The sequence below is a fragment of the Gavia stellata genome, chromosome 12, assembly GCF_030936135.1.
Source record: "Gavia stellata isolate bGavSte3 chromosome 12, bGavSte3.hap2, whole genome shotgun sequence".
NCBI lineage: Eukaryota > Metazoa > Chordata > Aves > Gaviiformes > Gaviidae > Gavia > Gavia stellata.
The window spans coordinates 14,692,335-14,713,933 of NC_082605.1; the positions used below are offsets into that span (position 1 = coordinate 14,692,335).

General features: G+C 47.6%; 1 protein-coding gene across 1 annotated transcript in view; it reads left to right on the forward strand.

The window, feature by feature from the left end:
- MTMR14 (myotubularin related protein 14) overlaps positions 1 to 21,599 on the forward strand; it is a 33,157-nt gene that overhangs the window by 4,344 nt on the left and 7,214 nt on the right. The window contains exons 3-17 of the mRNA XM_059823007.1: positions 1,148 to 1,256; positions 2,282 to 2,357; positions 3,090 to 3,150; positions 3,704 to 3,826; positions 4,348 to 4,421; positions 6,932 to 7,002; positions 7,605 to 7,679; positions 10,124 to 10,190; positions 11,188 to 11,273; positions 11,575 to 11,651; positions 11,903 to 11,939; positions 13,416 to 13,486; positions 14,122 to 14,171; positions 14,392 to 14,530; positions 17,281 to 17,457. Coding sequence (XP_059678990.1) covers positions 1,148 to 1,256; positions 2,282 to 2,357; positions 3,090 to 3,150; positions 3,704 to 3,826; positions 4,348 to 4,421; positions 6,932 to 7,002; positions 7,605 to 7,679; positions 10,124 to 10,190; positions 11,188 to 11,273; positions 11,575 to 11,651; positions 11,903 to 11,939; positions 13,416 to 13,486; positions 14,122 to 14,171; positions 14,392 to 14,530; positions 17,281 to 17,457 — 1,293 coding nt within the window. The remainder of the gene's footprint in view (positions 1 to 1,147; positions 1,257 to 2,281; positions 2,358 to 3,089; positions 3,151 to 3,703; positions 3,827 to 4,347; positions 4,422 to 6,931; positions 7,003 to 7,604; positions 7,680 to 10,123; positions 10,191 to 11,187; positions 11,274 to 11,574; positions 11,652 to 11,902; positions 11,940 to 13,415; positions 13,487 to 14,121; positions 14,172 to 14,391; positions 14,531 to 17,280; positions 17,458 to 21,599) is intronic.

The following is a 21,599-nucleotide window of genomic DNA, read 5'->3' on the forward strand; positions in this document are numbered from 1 at the left end:
CAGCATAGACTGTCCCCTGGCCACCCTAATCATCTTGCTGTGTCTTTTCAGGCGTGGGTAGGTCACTAGAATCAGATGCCTTAACTCTGTTGAGATCTTGTGCTCTGCACAGTAGTGCTGGTACTTCTCCATCCCACTGGAGAATTTCCCGTGATCTTATTTGTCCCTTTTTTCAGACTTACCATGCTGATAATGTACGAGCATCCAGAGATCAAATAGGTCATCTAGGCTCTTCTACTGAGCTCCACTACTGGAAGGGGCTAACTGGAAATTCTTGTTAATCATCTCTGAGTGCATGGCCATGCAGTTTTGTATGTCCAGGCTTCATCTGGTTTCTATTATGTCAGTCTGGATGCTTCTCCAATTCCTTGTGGAAACTAGTCCTCCCTGATTGATGGTTCCTCCGGAAGGTCAGTGTAGATCAGAAGTCAGTTTGGATTCCTATCAAGTGTAGACTGGTACTTGGACAAATTGCAGCAATTTTAACTTGTTTCCAAAATGTCTCCAAATTGGAACACATTTCTGTTTTAACTTTAACCAGAAAACCAAACAAAATTTAGTTATGCAGTTGCAGCTGACATTAATCTAACCACCCTGCTCAACCCACTAGCTGATTTACAGACAGTTGTCTAATTACCCAGCAACAGAAATCCTCAAGTGACCAGAAATAAGGTTCATTGAGTGTTCAAGTTTTGATTCTCTATTTTATTTATTTTTCCTTGCAAAATTATCACTCTGATAGTGGTGAATTCACTCTGATGGTAGTGCTGAGCTTCTTTTTGATGGAAAGGTGGTGGGGAGAAAAACAGAATTTTTGTAGACGCTGGCTTATTCTTGTAGTCCTTCATTAGCAATCCACATGTTAGTCTGTAGCAGACTGTTCTGACGGTACTCATGTTGTCAGCTCCTGGAGATGCTTGCTGTCATGTACTGTGCAGCTGGTCTTTCACAATAAAGGAGAGGAGACAGAATGTGTGTTGTATAGCAGCGGAAGCAATTCTTAAAGAAGTGTCCTCTTACTTGCTAACTTCAGAGCTGGCTTCTAGGTGAAAGGGATGGGGATTACATCCCAGGGTGTCTGTAGCAGCTTCGCTGAGAGGTGTGTGAGAAGATGCTCTGTGTACTGAACTGAATCTCTGTCCACTAGGTTTGAGAGCACTGTGCAGGTTGGCAAACTGCAGGACCTTATCAACCGAAGTAAGATGGCGAGGTGTAGAGGACGATTTGTTTGCCCAGTCATTCTGTACAAGGGAAAGGTAAAGCTTCATGGGTTACCTGTCTTAACTTAGAAAATTATCTTTCTCCCTGCCATTTGAACTGTGCAGCCATGTCTTCAGCTGGTTGTCACCTTTCCAAATGCTGTAAAAATCTGTTCTTAGGTACAAGCAAGCAGCCTGTAGTAGTAGGTAGCATTTGCTGTCTAGGCTGCTTAAATCATCTGTGGGGACTTCAGCCATGTCATAAGCATTGCACCAAAGAGCTAACATTTTCTCTATATGTATGTCCCTTCTGAAGGACCAAAGATATTTGGTCTTTGAGAGGGGAAGGACAACTATTGTCACTTTCTGCCCCTTACTCTTCCCAGCAGTGTGCTCCCTTTGAATAACTTTTCTCTCTAAAGAGAAGTTTCCCTTGACTGTTCCCTGGGGATGCAAGATTGCATAAATGGTCTTATGAATGTGTGGGCTTGTCTGTAAGGGGATCGGTAAGAAAGTGAAATTAGATTCATTTTTATGTGGATTACTTAAATTCTAAATGAGACTACTCCTACAGGGCTTCAGTACAGTTTAAGTAGCTTAATTCAGTTTCTTAGTTCAATTTAGAAACACTGGATGAATAGCAAAATCATACCTGTGACAATTTTAATCTAGCTTGACTGAAGCCATCATGGGCTGAACCTGCTGACCTTTTTCTGCAGGATTGAACTGCCCGGAGTCATACTGGGACCATCCATAATCTTATCCACAGGAATGGGGAAATAAGGCTCAAGCAGGGTATTAACAGAGCACGGACGTTGCTAACTTGGCAGGAATTGACTGTATTAGTGAATTGGAGAACTGGAGATGAAAATGTGATTTAAAAACTAGCTACAGATAAAGGCACTTGGAATTTTGATGTGTTTGGAGAACTCGATCTGGACCAGGGTTGCAGGGGAGACTGCTGAGACGTGGTGGCTGTAGGTACCAACCATTTCTATGTAACATGACAGCAAAAAGGCCAGAGACCTGATAAGGGAAAGACTCCAGCAGCATGTGTGGTTAATAACAAAACCTTCCTCCAGCATATTTGCAGATCAGCAACGCTGGCCGGCTGGGGAGAGCTCTATGGGCGTACTGGCTACAACTATATCTTCTCAGGTGAGTGAGGAGCCATTTGTCATTTTCTGCCTGGTAAGGGTGGTCAGTGCTGGGACAGTGGCCTACACACAAGAGCAAGCTCTTCCTGAGAGCCCATGCAGAGCTTTAACATGGACCAGCTTGTATCAGGCCCTGCATAACAGAGCAAAGACTGGAATCTCATGTCCATTTCCAACCACCACACTACAGGACAGAGTACCATAGCTCATAAGAAGCAGTGACAAAAGAACTTGAGGCTGAAGAGTGAGTTACAGGAAGCATGTAGGCAAGTAAGGCAGCCCAAAGAATTCAGGGTACTGATTCCTAAACATTGGGGGTGGGAATAATGGAAGAAAGAGGATAAGAACTTGCTGTTGCTTGGCTAATCATTGGGAATCAAATCCTGATAATGGTGAGATATACTAGACTCTAGGGAAAGCTCTTCAAGGGACCATTGGGTGTCTGTAGTGTGGGAGGTGAAGCTTGGCTTAACAAAGCACTGTGTAGCACTATTGTGGTGTCCTGGCTGTCAGTAATGGGTTTGAAATGCCTAGGTCCTCTGCAATGACAAGGGAAGAGTGGGCTATGTTAGAAAATGGGCTTTTCAGGAAGAGGAAATGTGGAGAACTATTGCGAGCACTTATGTGTGGAGAGATGGCGCCAAACCATGACCTTTTTGGGTGTGTGCATGTCTTGTCAGCTGGGGATTGAGTTGGTTTACACAAGCTTCAGTTCTTAATGCATTCCTTGCAGGAGGTTCTGATGATGCTTGGGCAGATGCAGAAGACATTTCAGAGGAAGATTCTGCACTTAGGTTTGTATGCATCACTGGGATGGGGAGAAGGGAGTTTGGACCAAAGCTGACTGGCTCAGCCACTCAATTCTGCTCTTTCGTAAGCTGGGCTTTGGGTACAGGCTTTAGACTATCACCAGGCTGAGACTCTTACTTTCCTTGCTTCTGAAAAAGAGTCTTGAATGCTAATGGCTGGCTGAACTCAGTGTAACTGAAGCCTGTTAATCTGTTGGCAGAGAGAAGGGCTGGAGACCTGAATATATAGAGCTATTTAAAAAAGTTTTTGAATTATGCAAACGTGTTTACTTCATCAAAAAGCACATCGCCAGGCTGGAGAACTTGTTATGTGCTTGTTGCAGAACAGAGTAAGACATGGGGAGGTACCCTAAGCACAAAGTTTGCAGTACCAGTTCATTGCAGAGTCTGACTCTGACCTGTGGAGACAAGGCTGATGCTATGTGGGTTATGGCTAGAAGCGGTTCAGGGAAGAACTGTGGCAGTATTGTGCAAAGAATCGGACTCAACATGGTCAGTCTTCCGTGCTCATCTTGCTTTGCCTTGTTCTGTCTTTCAGAAATGCAGACTCCCAGTTGTTTGACAAGGTCAGAGGGCATGACATCAAGCTGCTTCGATACTTGTCTGTCCGATATATCTGTGACCTGATGGTGGAAAACAAGAAGGTGAAGTTTGGCTTGAAGTGAGTCTGGATTCATTTGTTTTTCTGCAGGCTTTGGATTGCACCTAGTGTAGCCCTTACATGTGAATTGCTATTGGGCACGCACTCAGCATCCTGGGAGCAGTCCATGGAAGAGTAACTACAGCACAATCAGTTAGTTGATGCTGTAAAGAGAACCCCAAGGTTTTAGGCCAGAGAAAGCAGTATCAGTGGGCAAGATAGCTGCTTTCATCTGTCTTCTACAGTCTGAGTAGGTTTTCTCTGGAGAGCTTGTAGTGATGTAACAGTCACCCCTTCTGAAAGGGGAGAGTAAAGGAGCCCTCTGCTTGTGTAAGGGAACAGAGGACAATGTTTCTCCTAGTATTTCTGTCAGAGGAAAGCTTCAGTGGTTTTGGGCTATACCTGTTTATTTGGATGTGTTGAGTAAGTTCTGCCCCTGCTTACTACTGAGTCAAGTCATTGTGCAGGGAGATGTGACAGGTAGCTTTTTGGGTGCTAGTATACTCTACAAATGTCTGGTGTTTTCTTCTTGTCCTGTGCAGTGTGACGTCTTCTGAGAAGGTGGACAAAGCTCAACGTTATGCTGATTTCACACTTCTCTCCATCCCATATCCAGGTACAGGACTGATGTCCAGAGGGACTCCCAAGGGACAGGTGACAATCCGTTTCTGGGGACTGGGAACTACCTGTGTGTGTGTGGTGAAATGACTGTGGCTTGCTGAATGTTTCCTATGCTCCCTCCGGAGAGAAGCTCTTTTAAACTGAGAACAGTGCAACGAATCTGGATGCTCTGGCGGTGTGAGTCAGCATTAGGCACTCTTTGAGGTGGCAAAATAATTTCTCAGGAGTTCTAATTAGTTCAAACGCAGAGAAAAAGTCCCAGAGGTGGAGCTGGGGTTAAGATGTCCTTTGACACCCCTGCAACTCCAAACTACTACTTGATGCAAAGTATGTATCTTGCTCTGTGTTATGTAAAACCCCAATTCTTAAGAGTATTTTCTAGTCCTAGTGTGCCAGAGCACCACTGTAAGATATCCTCAGTGCGAGGCAGAACTGTTAACCTGAGCCTGCAATGTACGACTGAGATGCAGACCACTTCAGTCCATCTCCATGGCTATATTAGTCCCTCTGCCTAGCAACCACTGCTGGGTCACTTGCTGCACTCGTAAAGATGAGCTGAATATTGCTGCCTGCCTGCTGATGTCAGGCTCGGTGATAGGATTGAATGTGAGGCTGCTGTGCTTGAGGTCTGTCTGCAAGAAAGGACTCTTCTTTTTCCCTTGCATGCAAAGAAGGGGAGAGGAGGAAAAAAAACCCAAAACTGTTGTGGGTGATCCAAACCCAAACTTTTCCTTGATTACTAGTTGTTGCCCTTACATACTTTTTTTCCTTTTTAAAAAAAAAAAAAGTTGTATTTCCTTTCATACAGAAATTAGTGACAATACAGAGAAGCTGCATTAAGATTTGTATCGAGTTTGCTGTGCAGATTGCAGAGGTGTACAGAAATAAGAAGGTTACTGGTTTCTGTAGCATGTGGCTCAGGTATATGTTGCTGCCGTATGCCTCATCAAATTTAGACCATGGGGAGAGAGTGTACACAGGTCTTTTGCAGGGTTTGTAAAGAATGAGGAACAAGCGATTCTATAGAGTTAAGCTGTAGAGTTGTTACTGTATGGGGATCTGCATATTGTATGCAATATTCAGTGATGGTCCTTCCTCTTCTGCCATCTGGGACAGCTGCTATCTTTTAGAAGCTCTTCACTGCCATGCTAGAGGTAAACCTTATAAAACTAGAAACTCTCCCTGCAGATGTTGCCTGATTTCAGCAGTGCTGGTCCAGAGGGGAATGTTGTCATTCTGTTAGATCTAAGGCATACGCATCTAAGGATCAGCAACCCCTCTAGTGACTGGCCAAATGCCGTGATATGTTCTTAATGTTTCTAGGTTTGCATTGAAAGAATTTCTATTTTGTAATTTGTCTCTAAAGTTATTCTGAGATCCTGTTGTCTTAGGTGAGTGATGCAGTGTCCAGACATGACTATCTAGGATGAAAGACTTGGGTTAAAATGGGGTGTCTGTAGAAGCTTTTGTGCTCTCCAGTGCAGAAACCCTCTCTTGCATTTGACTGATAGTTGGCATTTGTAGATGCCATTACTTACTGCCATAATCCCCCATTCTCTGCTTTAAGCCGTTGTTTAATTGGAGTTAAATCTCAACTGACAGATTGCTTCTTGACTCTGTGTTTTTGAGGGCTAGTCCTGTCTTTGCACAAAGATTTTTTTTTTTTTTCACCGTTGGAGTTACTGGTGACTTGCAGGGTCGGAATCATTGCACGTGTTCAGTGCCTGACACAGGAGTGTCTTGGTAATGTGGGCACTGTGGCGCTGCTGGGGCATACACACCACATTGGGAGAGGTGTTTCGTGTAGCCTGCAGGCAGCCGCAGTGCTAATGGTGCTGCTCAGCTGTGACTAAGTGACTGCAGTTTGCTGCAGAGACTTCAAATAGTTGTTTGAGAAGAACAGAGCCAAAGGACAAACTTCAGCAGGGAAGGGCTTGGGGGGAAGCCTTGGAAGTGGTTATGTACCTGTTTCCTTCAGATAGGGCAATTCGCGTGTTTGAAAGAGGAGACTTAAATGTGAGAGAAATCACAGCCACCTCTGACAGAGCCCTTTCATGTTACCTGCAGCAGATGCACTGTGAAAGCTGGCTTTCCCCAGGGCTCTGCCAACACCTCCTTTTGCTGGTTCCTTCTCACTCAGCGTGCCAGGCTGATGCCTTAGATCTGTGCAAAAGCCAGTGGCCCTGGAAAGCGTAACTCCTTGGTGAAACCTCTTGTTTGGGAAAAAATGAAATCAGTCCCTCAAACTCCCCATTTGCTGTGTGTTTGGGGTTTGCCCTTTGCTGTGTGAGTGTGTTCACTGCTGAGTGCTCTGGGTTGTCGCTGCTGGGAGGCCGTGCTGCACACTGTACTGATGATTACTGCTCTTCTCTTCCTGCAGGCAGCAGTTTTCATTGAGTTGGTGCTCTGGAGCCCAGGGCTTCCAGCACTTCCAGTCCCACAGGGCACTTTAGTTTTTAGGTATCAGTTAGCTGAACAGTTGTTCTTTATTTCTTTTCCTTGCAGGCTGTGAATTTTTTAAGGAGTACAAAGACCGGGATTACACAGCTGAAGGTCTTATATTTAACTGGAAACAGGTACATGGATGTTACAAAATGGAGAGCTATGGGCTTTACTGGGTTTAAGTCTTGCCTCAGGGTTCCTGAGCCATGGTGTATGTGTCATGTGCTTCTTTCTGATCACAAGGAGGAAACCAACAGGACAAACAAAGCAGATAGTGGATGTACTGAATTACTCATTCATTGTAAAATGCGTATGTAAAATAAATGAATTGTTCTCCTAAAGTCCAGGATGCTTGACCTTTCATGGGAGGTATGGGTTGCTCCTGATTTTGAATTTGATATCTTATTGATAGCCTCTTTTCTCAGTTCTGTCTTTGTATTCTGTCTCCTGCTGAGGGAGATGGTTGAGTGGAGCAGCCCTACAGGAATTCAGAAATTAACATGCCTTGTCCCTGGCTTTCACTTTTGGGAGCACAGACGAGCTCCTCTTGTCCACTAGGCCTTCTAAGAGGCTGTGAGTTAATTCTTTCCACTGCAGGTTTTTGCATTTAAAGATGCTCTGCTGAGGTGCTTTTTCCTAGATGCACCATTTGGCATTTGTTGTTTTGTTTTTTCTGGAACTCACTGCCTTCAAGCCATGGGTTTTCTCTGACCAGTTGTGTTTGGGTTTTTTTCAGGATTATGTAGATGCTCCATTAAGTATCCCAGTCTCTCTGACCCAATCTCTGAACATTGATTGGAGCGAGTACCAGGTGAGCAAAACAGGTGTCTCTGTGGGAGGTCAGAGATTCAGTCAGGAAGGTTCAGTAAAGATTTGAAGTCTGACTTGCTCCTGTTGCATCTGGCTCACTTCATATCATCCCAGTGGGAGTGGGTCTGCGGACTTGATTGATCAGAATAGCAGTGGAAATCCTCTACCCAAAAGCTTACTGGCTTGGTGTGTCCCGAGGCAGCTGACTGTAACGTCAAACCTTTTTCTGTAGTTTGCGTAAAGCTTGCAATTCATTAGGGAGGTATGTCAGTAACAAAGGTAAGGAACATACCAGCAAACGGAAAGCAGTATTACTTGTTCACAGTCTTAGCTAGGCATGTGCCTGCAGTGGGCAGACTTCCTTGGCTGTGGAGAGTCCCGGAGAGATCAGCCTTCCCTTATGTGAGCAGTAGCCAAGTGACAAGGCACCTTCTTCATGGGTGTGCAAGGTACCTGTCCTATGAGAGGAGAGTCGAAAATCATAATTGACTATAGCATGTCTCCATTCGTTATTATGGTGACAGTATCGCAAATGATAATTGAACTCTTATGTTTGCCCAAACTTCAAGGTTTACCTTTGTCTGTTCATACCAGGGAGCATCCCCTTATACTGCTGATTAGTGTGCTCCATTTCACGCATCAGTGGACCTACCAGTCCCCCTAGGTTTTGTGATGATTGACTATACTGGAGTGTGTTACGCTCCTATGCTCTGTGGCTGGAAGCAGCACAACTAGCAGAGCTGCCCGTGCTGAGCGAGTGTTTCTCAGTCAGTGATGTAAATAATGTTTAAGTGCCAACATAAGCAGAATCGCAGAAAAGTAGCTTGCAGTGTTGAAGCAGAGCTAATGGGACCACAGCTTGTTTATGGCTAGAAACTTGTTGAACTAGAAAACTGAGCAGCCAGTATTTTTGAAAGGATATTAAAAATTGAAGCGAGTGTAATAAATAGATGCAGAAATGGTCTGAAGACTGGAGAAGGTGCTTCACTTAAAGCTGAAGTTCTCAGTCTGTTAAGCTAATCACAGAGGTGATGGAGGGTTGACTTGATTAATGTGTAAGTACATTTTCAGGGAGAAAATACTAATTCTAAAGCACTCTTCAATCTGGGGAAGAAAAGCTGCACAGGAAGCAATATCTGCAGTCTGAAATCAGACCTTCAAATAAAGAAAAGTAGTCTTGCATGTTATTTGTGAGGATGATCTGTTGGAACATGCTGCTAAAGGAGTGATGAACTGTCACCCCTAGTTGAGGTGTTTTTCTGGGCAGAGATGTTGCCAAGTGCAAGCTTCAGTCTGTATTTGGAGCAACTGAACAAAACTTTCTGGTTTGTGGTATAGAGAGATCAGACTGGATGATTAGATGATTCCTTCTGGCATAAGCACGAGATTGGGTTGAATTGGACAGATAAAAGACTTTGGAAGTATGTGTTTTTCTGCCCCAGGCTGAGTGTGTTCCCCATTTCCCTACTCTTTTGTTGCTGTGCAGGCTTCACGGCAGAGCAATATGTTCTTTTTCTGACAGTAGTCTGAAGTGTGGTTACACGCACATGTGCATGCATGCAAGCATACAGCAGGCATTCTATTGCTGGTGGTCAGATGTCACTTATACCACTAACATTGTTACAGTGAAACGTGTCTCTCTCCTTGCTTTTTTGTTGCCGGTGCTATCCTATTTTCCTTGAGCTAGTTCTGGCTTTGATCAGCCCGCTGAAATTCTCTGCATCTTTTCAGGACACAGCAGTCGAGAGTGGCATGCTTGAGCTTGTTCTGATGTTTCTCACCTGCATCTCCTGTAGTGCTGGAGGTCTCTGAGTTCAGAGCCCTTCTGTGGTGCTGCTGCTACTTGGGCGTTACTGCAGAAGTCCAGTGCCTGTCTGGAGCAGCTGGGAGTGGGTCAGCCCTCTGCAGGCAGCCTGCTGCGGCCTTTTACAAGAGCCTGAGAGTTTTGAGCAAAGTGCTTGGGTTGTGGGAACGAACTGCTGACCTTGGTCTGCTCACCCCATCGTGTTACTTGCATCACATACACAGCTGTAACATGGCTGCTGAGCCATTTGGTAAAGTGCACGCATGCAGGGGGGCTGCAGAACTGGGTCAGTGCTCCACAGGTGTTTGCTGGCTCACATTAATCTCTCTGAGCATGGTCTGCTTGGAGCTTTGGGGCTGCAGGCAAGCAGGTTCTGTGCCAGCCAGGCAGACAGGAGAGGTGGTCTTTTATTTTTTTTTTTTTTTTTCCTGCCTGGTCTCTTATCCCAGAGAGCCTTTTGTAGAGGATGGGGGGATTGATTAGAGCACCAAGTGAGTCTGTCACTCTCAGGAATGGCGACAGGGTTATTTTTGCTTTGCTCTTATTCTGGATAAAGAAGCCAAGAGCATGGTGGGCTCTGAACTGCAGAACAGCCTTTTGCTGTGGGCAGACCCTTACCATCAACATTTCTCTTTCTGCAGAGCTGGGACCTTGTGCAACAGACACAGAATTACCTGAAGCTGCTGATCTCCATCATCAATAGTGATGGTAAGGCAAACTCCTTGCTCCCAGCGGTCTAACTGGAGCAGTCGCTGTCTTCAGAAGAACAGCAGATGGTATTAGTGCCACTCTTTATAGAAAGCTCTCTATAGAGTGCTTCACTTCTCTCCTTTCAAAACAGGCTGTGGTCCTAGCATCTCAGGGCTCCAGCTCCCCTCTTAGAGAGGGACTTGCTGCTCCGTTGAAGACCCTCTCTTCCCAAGGGTGGAGGGATATCTGAACACTTTACCTAAAGTTTTACTGCTTTAAAGCTGAAAAGAAGAAACATTTGTTCCTCTGCTTGTTGACTCTTGCTCTTATTTTACTGGTCATCTGTATTTTGTGCCCCCGAACCCGGGGTCTCATTAGGTGCCTATTTAAGAGCCCCTTTCACACTCTGTCATCACGGCCACCCCAAATCCTTGAGTGGGGGTGTACTGCTTTATGTTGGCATCCTCTTCCCTCTGAGCACTGTTGGATAGATGGAGCTATGGCTGGCTCTGCCAGCATGGCCAACTACAGACACTCCTGCAGTAGTTGTGTTGGGACACACTATGAATTTTCTGGAGAGCATGGTAGTTGTGCCCTGTGTGTGCCTCTGCTCAATGTGTATCAGTAGGAAGGTTGTTGAGAATGAAAAAGTGTTCAGTTGGAGCATGTTTCTCTCTGATGGGGGGATAGATGGTGATAGTGGGTTGCAACGGGGTAAGTGTATGTTCTGGGTAGCAAAGTGATGTTCATACCTAGTGACTTCATGTCCTGAGCAGCTGTCAGGACCAGGACCGCACATCAGCTAGGGCTGCTGACAACCCAGGACATGCTGAGCAATTTGTTAGCTGCCGTATTCAAGACAAAATGTTCTGGCTTGGTGGCTGAGCTCTACTCTTGAGCCTGGGCTGTGGGGACGGGGGGTAGCTTGTCTCTACAGGTGTGCCATAAAGAAAAGTCATTGGTCTTGTTGCAACATCCTTTTTTTCCTTCTCCTTCCTACCTCTGCCTGGAACAGATGACAGCGGGCTCCTGGTGCACTGTATATCCGGCTGGGATCGAACTCCTCTCTTCATCTCCTTATTGCGCCTCTCCTTATGGGCTGTGAGTACCTGGATGACCTGCTCTGCTTCTGGGGGTGATTGCTTGGAGGGTGAATGACTGTGTCACCAGTAAGTGGCAGTGGAGCAGTTAATATTCCTTTTGACTATCTTGGCTTCAGAGAGGGTCTTGATTGGCTTTGATGTGGAGCCCAACGTGCTGTCTTGCCATCAGACACGGTATCATGGGCAGGTAGAGCAAGCTGGTCATCTTGGATCACCATGAGAATTTTCAGTAGATCATGAATTCCCAAGTCCCGATCCCCAGGGCTGCTGCCTGAAGGCTGTCCTTATTTGCTTTGCAGGATGGGCTGATCCACACGTCCCTGGAGCCGTCTGAGATTCTCTATCTGACAGTGGCCTATGACTGGTTTCTCTTTGGGTAGGCACACTAAGTTTTACTGACATACGCATCCCTGCGCAGCAGGGGAGAAGCCTTCAGGGGGTCATCTTTAGCGTTTGCTCACAACCAAAGGTGGATGTTGGGGCAGCTCCCAGTGAGCTGTGTGACAAGAGGGGCTGATGCCTTTTTTGACCTGGAGCCTCAAATATCTGGTCATTCTTGATAGCTTGTGCTCTTCTGCTGATTGTGGCTTCCAATGTGTGACTGAGCTTCCCTTGCTCTCTTCCCAGGCACATGTTAGTCGATCGACTCAGTAAAGGAGAAGAGGTGAGTGTCTGGTCTGGGGCAGTGGCTGAGCACTGCTTTTTGTTCTCAGGGTACTTGTTTACGGTAGCAGCATTCACTGCCTGCTTCTGGTAATATCAGTGGTCTGGCTGGGCTCTAAAAAGATTGTTCAGGCGCTGGAAATATGAGGTAGAAGCCTTGCCCTGTCACTTCTTGATGCATAAGGTGTGGGAATGCTTTTCTCTCAGCCTACAGTTTGTTTGGTGGGTGTCAGTCCTGCCAGTTCCCCTGCTGTGCCATTAGTGTTCAGGCCCCTGGTGAATGGGTGCTAGGACTTGCTATTCAGCTCAGCAATGAGAAAGGATGCTTAAGGCGTGTGACTCCTGGGAGGTTGGAAATAAAGCTGTATAGCCTTGTGTGCTTGTCCTGAGTGCCAGCCCTCCTGCCTGGGTGCTGCAGCTGCATGTGGCTTGCATGTCATAGCGGGCTCGTGAAGCAGCTTGTGCTGGTTCCAGTGTGTGTATTTGGCAGAGCATATCTGTGGGTGCACAGATGGGTCTGGGAGGCAGGTAAGATTAATGGAACTAATTCTTTTCAAACCTTTCACTGTTTAACAGCAAAAAATCATTGTTCTGACTATAGTTGCAGTACACTGCAATATCATTTTTGGATAGAAATCATGAGCTGGGGGTTATGTCTAACCCTGTTGCTAATCCCCTGCTCCTCAGACTCTCACCTCACTAGGGAATCCCCTGCCTCTGAACAGCAGAGCCAGGACACTGGCCTATTTTCCATCTTTCAGGGATCCAGCACCCCTGTATTAGTATCGTTCCTCCCATTCATTCCTTTCCCAGACCTCTGCTGGCTCGTGCCTGGCAGCTCTGCTCTGCTCTGGTGCCTGCTTAGCCAAGGGCAGAGCCGGTAGCTGCAACAGGAGAGGGGGTGCATGGCTGTCTCTAGCACTCCCTGCTCCTCACTGCAGGAGGAGAAGGGCTCAGCTCTGTGCAGGTAGGTGGGGTGGCAGAGGCACAGTGGGGTGAATGCCGCAGAGCAGACTGGTGTGTGGCAGGGCACAAGACCACAGTCGCTGCAGGTACCACATGCTTCCAGCTGTGATACAGCTGTGGTGCCGAGGTGGAGCATGCAGCTCTAACCCTGCTAGTCCTGCTGGGTTTGCTGCTTACCTGGGTGTATAGGCAGCTGCTGGGGGCCATCTCTTTTCCATTCGGCACTGATGGCATAAGTACCTGCCGTGCGCTTGCGGAATGTGCAAGGCATTGATAAGGAGACTTGTCATGCACCTTCCTTTCTGGGCCTCCCCGTGGCAGGGAACAGAGGGTCAGTTTAACGTGTAAGAGAAGGCCCAGGATGGGATGGTGGCAGTCCATGGTGCGTTGGAGGCTGGTAGCTGCAGATTTCTTGCTATCTCCTTCCTGCCAGCACCTCCCCACCAAGATAAGAGGCTGCATGGAGCCTCGGGTTCATTCCTGAACCACTCTTCTCTTTCCCTTTGCTCAGATTTTCTTTTTCTGCTTCAATTTTCTGAAGCACATCACCTCTGAGGAGTTCTCTGCTGTGAAGTCGCAGAGGTAAGGAGCCTGTGCCTGCTGCTGCATGGGCTACAGAGCCAGGGAGCTTGTTAGTGCTGTTCCTTTGGGGAGATGGAAGCCCTGGTGTCCTGGCCCAGTTTTCTTTAATTTATTCTGCACTCTGAAGGCTGCAAAACGGGGCCGAGGCTTGTGAGGTGCCACGTTGTGCTCTGAAAAACTGTCCATGCTGAAATGTGCTGTCTGCTTAATGACTGTCCGTGGCTGCTTTAGCACGGATGAACCCAGAGATGTGTGCTCTGGCTCAAGCAGGCTGCGCAGCAAGCTCTGTCAGGCACTGCTGGGGGGAGCGGGGTGGATGGTTTTTAACAGACTGCTAAACATTAACCCCTTCCTATTTCAGGAGGGGCAGAAAGAAACAGAGTCCACCCTGGAAGCTCTGAATAAGCACATGTCTGCCTGCAGCCTGTTTGCACCCTCTCAAAGCACAGGGTGTGTGGGCTGGGACTGTTAGGAGAGTCAGATACTGTACACTGGCCCCATACCCTCCCCTCTGCCCCTGCACAGCTCTAACTCCCCACTGCTCTGATCCACTGTGTGCTGCAGAGATCTGGCTATGGCCAGCCTCCATGCAGCCCTGAAGTGTGGCTGAAGTAACTTTGTCTTTCTTTCCACAGAAGGAAGAGTTTGCCACCCGGCTTCACGCTGGAAGAGATCTGCATGCTCAGTGAGTGCTGCTGCCAAGCATCAGCACCCCTGGGTGCTGGTAACGGTTGATCGCTTGGGGGCTTGGGTTCCCAGCATCAAGGTGACTACAAATGGGTGTGCTTCCCTTGGGGCCTCACAAGAACGTGGCCTCAGGGCACGTGGGAGGTGTATTGCTTAAAGGGAGAGAAAGTGAGCAAGACCAAGCTGGTCTTCAGGTAGCTCTGTTTTCTTTTCTCTAGAGCAGAGGGACCGAGGCAGCACCACAAGTCTGAGCAGTGACTTCTCCCTGGGGATGGAAAGTTCCCCTGGAGCAGCTGGGAGCTTCACCTATGAAGCAGTGGAGCTGATGCCAGCAGGAGCACAGGCTCAAGCAGCATGGTGAGGAGATAACCGCTCAGAGGGGTGCAGAACAAAAGGGGCAGGCTCTGAGCATAGTAGAAAAGATATTTCTGAAGTCCCTCACCCTCCAGGTCTGCTCTCTGTGGCATGGGTTCCTTACAGTGGAGGGAGGAATTTGGCTGTCAGAGGCTTTGCTGCAACTTGTGCTACAGAACTTCTGCACCAAAAATTGGAGACCACCCCATGTCAAAGACTGTCAGGCTTCTGTGGGGATGCTGCTGAAGTTTGTCCCCTGATGAGAGTAAAGCAGCTTTGTTTCATTTTCACCAGTTTCACTGTTAAACTTCATCCAGAAAGGTTTTCATTACTTTTAAAAGATGGTTCCAAACTACCAGAAAAATTACATTTGGCAGCAGCCTCGCCAGGGAAAGGTGGAGACAGTTTAGCTGCCCTAGAATGAAGCTTAATCAGTTTATAGAAGAGATGATGCAGGGGAGTGTCTGCAGTTAGTGGTAGGTGGGCTGGGTGGGCAAGAATCCCCTCTAAACTTTAGCCCCTCTAACAGCACGAGGCGTGTGAGCTGAAAGCAGGTTGCTGCCTGCAGTGCTGCTTAGAGGTACTTCTGGGGGAGAATATGAAATTCTCAGTACTCCCTATTGATAGTCACATAGGGATGCAGGTGGCTGTCTGGAAGTGGGGACTGGGGAAGGTGTCTGGCAACTCCGCTGCTCTGGGACGGGCATTGTGCTTGCTTGTGGAGTTTCTGATGCTGTTTGGGGATTTCAGAACCTTGCTGTAGGGTTGCCCCTCTCAGTTTAATTTTTCTCTCCTCTCCCTCAGCACATGTGAAGATGCTATTTTATATTGCAATTATTTTAAATTAAATCTGGGTTGTGCTGGAGGCAGTTGGAAGTCCTCTGGGACTGAGCCTGCAGCCATGCTAGTGGCAGCAGCCTTTCTAAAGCACATTGTGATTCAACTTATAAAATGCTGAAGAGGGGAACAGAGAATCTTCCTGCAGAATCACAAAATGGAGACGGGGAGTCCCAAACTGGGTTTGCCAAGTGAGCAGCACAGAGTCCTCTTTAACACACAGAGCCTACCTATCCACAGCAAAGTGACTGCAGCAAGTAGAGAACAACTTTCCACTTGCCTGGCTGCAGGGTAGTAAACTGGAAGCATTTACGTTGCTCTGAGTGCTCGGGACATACAGACTAGATCCTGGAGCACAAAACCTACACGTGGTTTTCACAAGATGTGAAGTGGCTAGAGCATGCTGGAAGAGATCTGCTGCACTTGTGTGTATCAGGGCTTGATTTTGTGATGTGTTTTCTAACTCTGATTTGCTTTCATTCCTGTTGGAGACATCAGGCTTTGTTGGGGCTAGCTGCTGCTACCACAGGGATGGTTTGGGCCCATGCTGTGGGCGTGAGCTTGGGGAAGGGAAGGTTGTGAGCCTTGCCATGAGTGCTTAGTGAGGGGACTGGTCACAGATGTCTTGCTGCAGGCTGTTGTGGCTGTGTAGTCTGGAGAACAGGTAGGGCTTGCTGCAAGCTGGTGAGTTGGGCCGTGCGTAGCGTGAGTGGGGAGAGGAGGGAATGTGCTTCATTGTGTTGTCCTGAGAACAGGTGGCCTTGAGGTCTCCTTGCAGGGAGAGGCATTTGGTTTTTAGCTGTACAAGCCTGTTTCTGCAGGCTGTGCTTGGAGATGTTGGCAGCTATGATAACGTGAGATGAATAATGCTTGAAAGAGGCTGTGGTGTGATGTTTGAGGGTGGACACACTTCAAGAAATGAAGAGAGGATATCATGCTTTCCACTGTACAATGAGCCTGTCTTTAGCTACACTTGCTGACAGTGCTCGAGATCTCAGTCAAAGCTGAGATGCCCTTCCAAATTCCAGGAAGAACAGCATCTTTCCTCCTTGAGTTTGTTTTCTTTAGACTTTTCCTTTTTACTTGTGTACATAGGTGGGTCTTTGTCCAATTCACTGTGGTTTTGGAAGGGGAAAAATTCTTGGGACTCTTCCAGGAAAAAAAGCTGCTGTAAGAAAGAAAGTCTTCTGAACATGGAGCAGCAGTGATGTGAATTAGTCCCAAATATGTGTGCTTGTTTGGCATGTAGCTGGATGGTATGTGAGCTAAGGCCTGCTGCAGCAATGGACAGTGAATCGTGCCTGACTCTGAAGGTGCTGTCTACAAAAGAAGCCAGAGCACTTCTGGCCTGTCAGCACAGACAGGGAGAGGACGGAAACGCACCTATATCTGGAGTGACTGTCAGCTCTAAGCACACAGTCAGAAGTGTTGGTCAGTGGTACCATAAGGGAATCACTAAAAGCCAAAATAACACTGGTGGTGTGTCCCTGTCACCCTCATCAGTGCACATGAACGCCCACCTGGGCTGAGCGCCTCAGCTGATACACTTTGTAGAGTTTAAAGCAGATTGAAATGGTCTTTCCCTGCTGAGAGGCCCCTTCATTGAGGCATTTTTACAGCTAGACTAAACAAAGCAATTGCGGTATGTGTGTGGGCTAATGCATTCTCCTGTCTCTGATTTCCAGGTCATGTGGATGGTGATCTATAAAAGAATGGGCTAAGATGGGTTGAGCTCAGTGTACCCCATCACTGAGCGGTTACCCAGGACTCATGGTTCCTTGGGCGGGAGGAGGGCAGGTTCACTGGGAACAAGAGCTTGTAGTTGCTGTGGTAAAATCCAGCCTGTTGCGGAATGACTTCCTAGTTGAAGTACATGGGGAAAGCCAGCTTTCTCACCCAAGTCCTCCATCCCACAGGAGGAAGAGCTGTGCATCATCGCCACAAGCTGTGCTCTGGAGCAGGACACAGCAGTCTGAAGACAGGCTGCCTTCCACAGGGATGGTTGAAGTCAAGTCCTCCAGCTCCTCCTCATCAACCCATTCTGATAACTTCCTAAGGATTGGAAGCAGCCCACTGGAAGTGCCCAGATCCAGGTGAGATGGGACGGCGTAGAGCATTTCTCAGCAAAATGAGTGTCTGGTAAAGGGAATGCAGGGCTGCACTTGTGTGGTTCTGAGAACCCTGGAGCACATGGGTTTGTATCTGCAAACAGGCCTCAGGAGTCCTGTTGCTGTCTAGCCTGACCTTGTGTGAAATGCTGGCCATTAAACACAGAAACTTCTGCCTCAGCCCATTTAGAGGAGCAAGGAACTGTGCCGATAACAGCTAGGTGTCTGTTCTGCCTGTCCTCAGCGCATGCCTCAATTCCATGAGCTCTCGCATCTCTGCATCCTGCATGCTTGGAGCTCACAGCGCTTTCTTTGTCAAATGCATCCACAGGGGTTTGAAATGGCTGTGTTGTGTCAGGGAGGAAGCCTTTCAAACCAAGCAGACCTCACTCTGAATCTATTCTGTCCCCCTTTCCACCTGCTGACCTTCCTGACACTGCAGGGTGGAAAAACTCTGGGTGCTGGTGGCAAGCAGAGGTACAATCTGCTGGGAGCAAGCTGTGAGCGCTGTGCCGGCACAAAGGATTTTGCCTGGAAGGCTGTGTGTTCCCGCTGGGCAACTGGGGAATGGCGACCCTGGACCTGAGCCTAATCTCATGCCATAACAAAGGATATTCTGGCACCCTTCTGGAGTCTGATGCTGTGGTAGGGCAAAGCAGAGCGGTGAGTGAGGCTAGGGAAGAAAGAACAGAGCCTGTGGAGCAAACACCATGTGTTTAGGCTGACAGGGAAAAAAGAGGCTCTTGGATAAGAGGTTGCTGTTAACAGCATCAAACGCTTGTGTAGTCTCTGCAGGTTTTCCGATGAGTCTTTTTCTAGTGATTCCCTTCAGAAACAGCCACCAGCCAAATTTTAGTACTCTCTCATCACATGGAAAATAAAATGACAAAAAAGTAAAGCATTGAAAATTTATAAGACTTTCTTACCAAGTTTCTTGATTCCAGAGAAAAATCACTGTCTGGCAGTTTTCATAAATGATGCTAACTGTTCTCTCTGGGGAAAGAGATCAATAGGATGGTTTTGAGTTGTTGCTGGGGCCCGCCTCTACATTCTGTCTAAGATGAAACAAATCTCCCAAGAAGAGAAGAAAAAAATGGAGAAGAAACAGCTTGTCTTGGGGCTGCTTTTGTTCGTGACGGTAGTGCCACGATTCCTGTGTGTGGTCTCAAGCCATTCCTAAGACCTGACAGGCTGTTCAGCACTGGGCTGGTACAAGCTTGCAGCAATGCTGTGGAAGAAGCAGTTTATAATGCTTCAGCTGGACTCTGTTCTGCGAGAGTGAAGAAGAGAAACAGAGTAGGCAGAAGAACACCACGGAAAGGGGCTGAGCACACAGTCCCTGGGATTTGTGTTCCAGGGGGTCAGAGTTGGTAAAGCCAGCAATTATCTTTCCTCTGGCTGTCTGGATGAGGTGTCCGTAAGCTTTTGGATGATTAGTGCCCATTGGTGTCAGGTGTTCAGAACTGGCACCTACAGGGCTTGAGGCAGCAGGCAAGCATGGTGAGGACGCTTTTTATTTCCAGGCCAGAGTCTCTGAGGGTGTTTTTTCCCTATGCCCAATAAATATCCCTGAGAAGGAGTTGCAGTATTGTGTCATTGTAAGAGTAAACATTCTGTGAATTCCACTATAAACATTTTTCTGAGCTTTATGATAGCTTCTCCCATGGCACAAAGCCTTTATAACCCTTCAATCCAGCAAGGTTGCACCAGTCTAAACCCAATCCCTGTTAACTTTTGTGAACAAGGCAGTGTGAAGGACTGGGTTAGAAGAAAGTACATGACAGGGGAATAGGGGATAAAAGGGGAGCAAACCCCTTGCATGGCCTGGAACCAAGGGGACAGGAGAAGGGAATAAGTTGTGAAGCCAAAGTGGTGAAATCAGCTGCATGCAGAGATGTTTAGCCTGCTACACTCATAGTGGGTGGAGACTGTACACCTGTATGCTCTCCCATCTCTGGTGTCACCTGGGTTTGCCCTGCTCCTTTCAGTGTAGAGGCTGGAGGAAATAAGCCTAGAGACCCTGTGGGTGGAATTGTCAAGGCAATGGCTGAACTGAGCTGCTCTTTCAGACCAAGTTTTCTGGCACATTCATGCTCCTTTGCCTCCTAGTCCATTGCCAGGTCAGTCAGACTGTGCCCTACCTGCCTTCGCTGGAGTAACACTGCTAACAGCTCTGCTAGCTAAGGACTTGAGCAATGTGTTGCCTTGTCAGAGGCTGACATGGCTTGCACTTTTTGGGGCCTGAACATGGTATGTTTTCTCCAGAGAGAGGTTATTGCACTCCACTTGGCTTTGGTCTCTCTGCTTGGACTATGTTAGTCTGAATTTGTCTGGTGAGCTCCAGGCAGGTAATGGATATCACAGTACCTTCAGCCACCTTTTTCCATCCTGAAGGAAAGAATGAGTCCCATTTTGGGTGGAGAAGGAGTGTATTGTGATGGAAGGAAGAGGTAAATTGTGTTGTTTCACCCCCTGAAAAATGGTGGGACTCGGATGGAAAGGCTGGAGCACAGAGACTGATCAGGACACCAAAAATACTTTCATCTCTACAGTGCCGCTGGCAGGTTAACACCCAAGGCTCTTAAAATGAAGAAACTACTGTACTTGACTTCCTAATCCTCTGGTTGTGTGGCCATAGCAACAAAACACTTAACCACTGCAGCAGCAGATGAGGAAAAATGGTTGCTTGTAAAATGCTAGCAGGCACCCTTCAGGTAGTTCACATAAACAGCCCAGCCTGGGTGCTGGCAGACAGGGGAGCTCCAGAGGGCAGGGAGAGATGAGCAAGGCCTGGGGGAAGGAGTCACAAGTGCCAAGTCAGCTGGTGGGAGCCAAGCCCCTCTCCTGGCCGGGCCATTGCCTCACCAGCCCATCTTCTGAGTCCTCTGATCCAGAGGTCCTGGGTACCCGTAAATCCTGGGATGGTTCTTGTTAGGCAAAGCAGTACAAAGGCAAATTCTAGCAGTCTTTCTAGCTTATTCCAACGCAATGGTAAGATCACATCTGCTGAGGGCAAACATGCATGAAGATACTGCGTAGATTATTTGCAGAGTAGGACAAGGTGCTGTTTGTTCTACAAACAGAGAGCTCTGAGTATGGCAGATAGCATGCATTGAACTGAACTCCCTGCGTGCGAGTGGGTAGCAGCTTGCAAACCATGTCCTGGGTTTGCATTTGACACTAATAGTCTAAGCATCCCATGACACCGCAGAAAAACCCTGTATCTGTGTCAGGGATTTAGCGTGTGTGCACATAGCACTAATGTGGATTAGCAGCTGGATAATCTTTGGTTGAATGTGCTTTTGCTAAGTCAATTAAACAAACCCCAAAGTACTGTGATCTGAAGAGTCGAGATCTGCAGGAGTTAAATTGTGGAGGATCTGCTTTGGTCAACAGCCACACGGAACTTCCTTACTTGAAGTGCTGCAGACGGTTCAGCTGTGGGTCTGGAGGGAACGCAGAGAGGGACAGAGAAGGTGCTGTCCCTTGGCTTTGGGTGTTTTGTTGATAGTGATAAGACTGCATGCGCACTATGTGTCTTGCTTCTTAAAGCCACCTGGCTTGGAAGCTGTATCTGCGATGTGACAACTTGGGATAGCAACCACAGCAGAACAGGAATTGTTTACAGGAATGTTTTTTCGAATTATTGCATGACTATGCCACAAAATGGGCTTGCCGGCTGACACATGACTGTGCTGCAATCAAAAACGGTTGTGCTCGCAGAGGACTGGCTGCTCAGGCTGTTACAGCACTAACACAGCCTGTATATAGCTGCCTGGGATTCAGCCAGGGCTCTTAGTACAGCTCTCTGCCAAGTACTCCTTGCCAACATTTCCCACGCAAAGGTGGGAAGGGCTGCCCTTGACTCCAGGTTGCCACAGTCTGTCTGTGCGTACAGTACCTACTTAACACCTCAATTTGAGGCACAGAGCATATGCTGGCAAATGAGCTGCTTCCCAAGTAGTCCTAGGTGTGTAGAAATATGGCAGGTGAGCGGGGGCAGCACAGGAGGAGAGCCTAGCTGTTGGCACTTGGCACTCATCTCAGTTACGTATTAAGAAAGGGAAGGATCCCTGACTGTTGCTCTGCCTCCGGTATTGGCTCTCCTCTGGTAAGCAAGTGTCCGT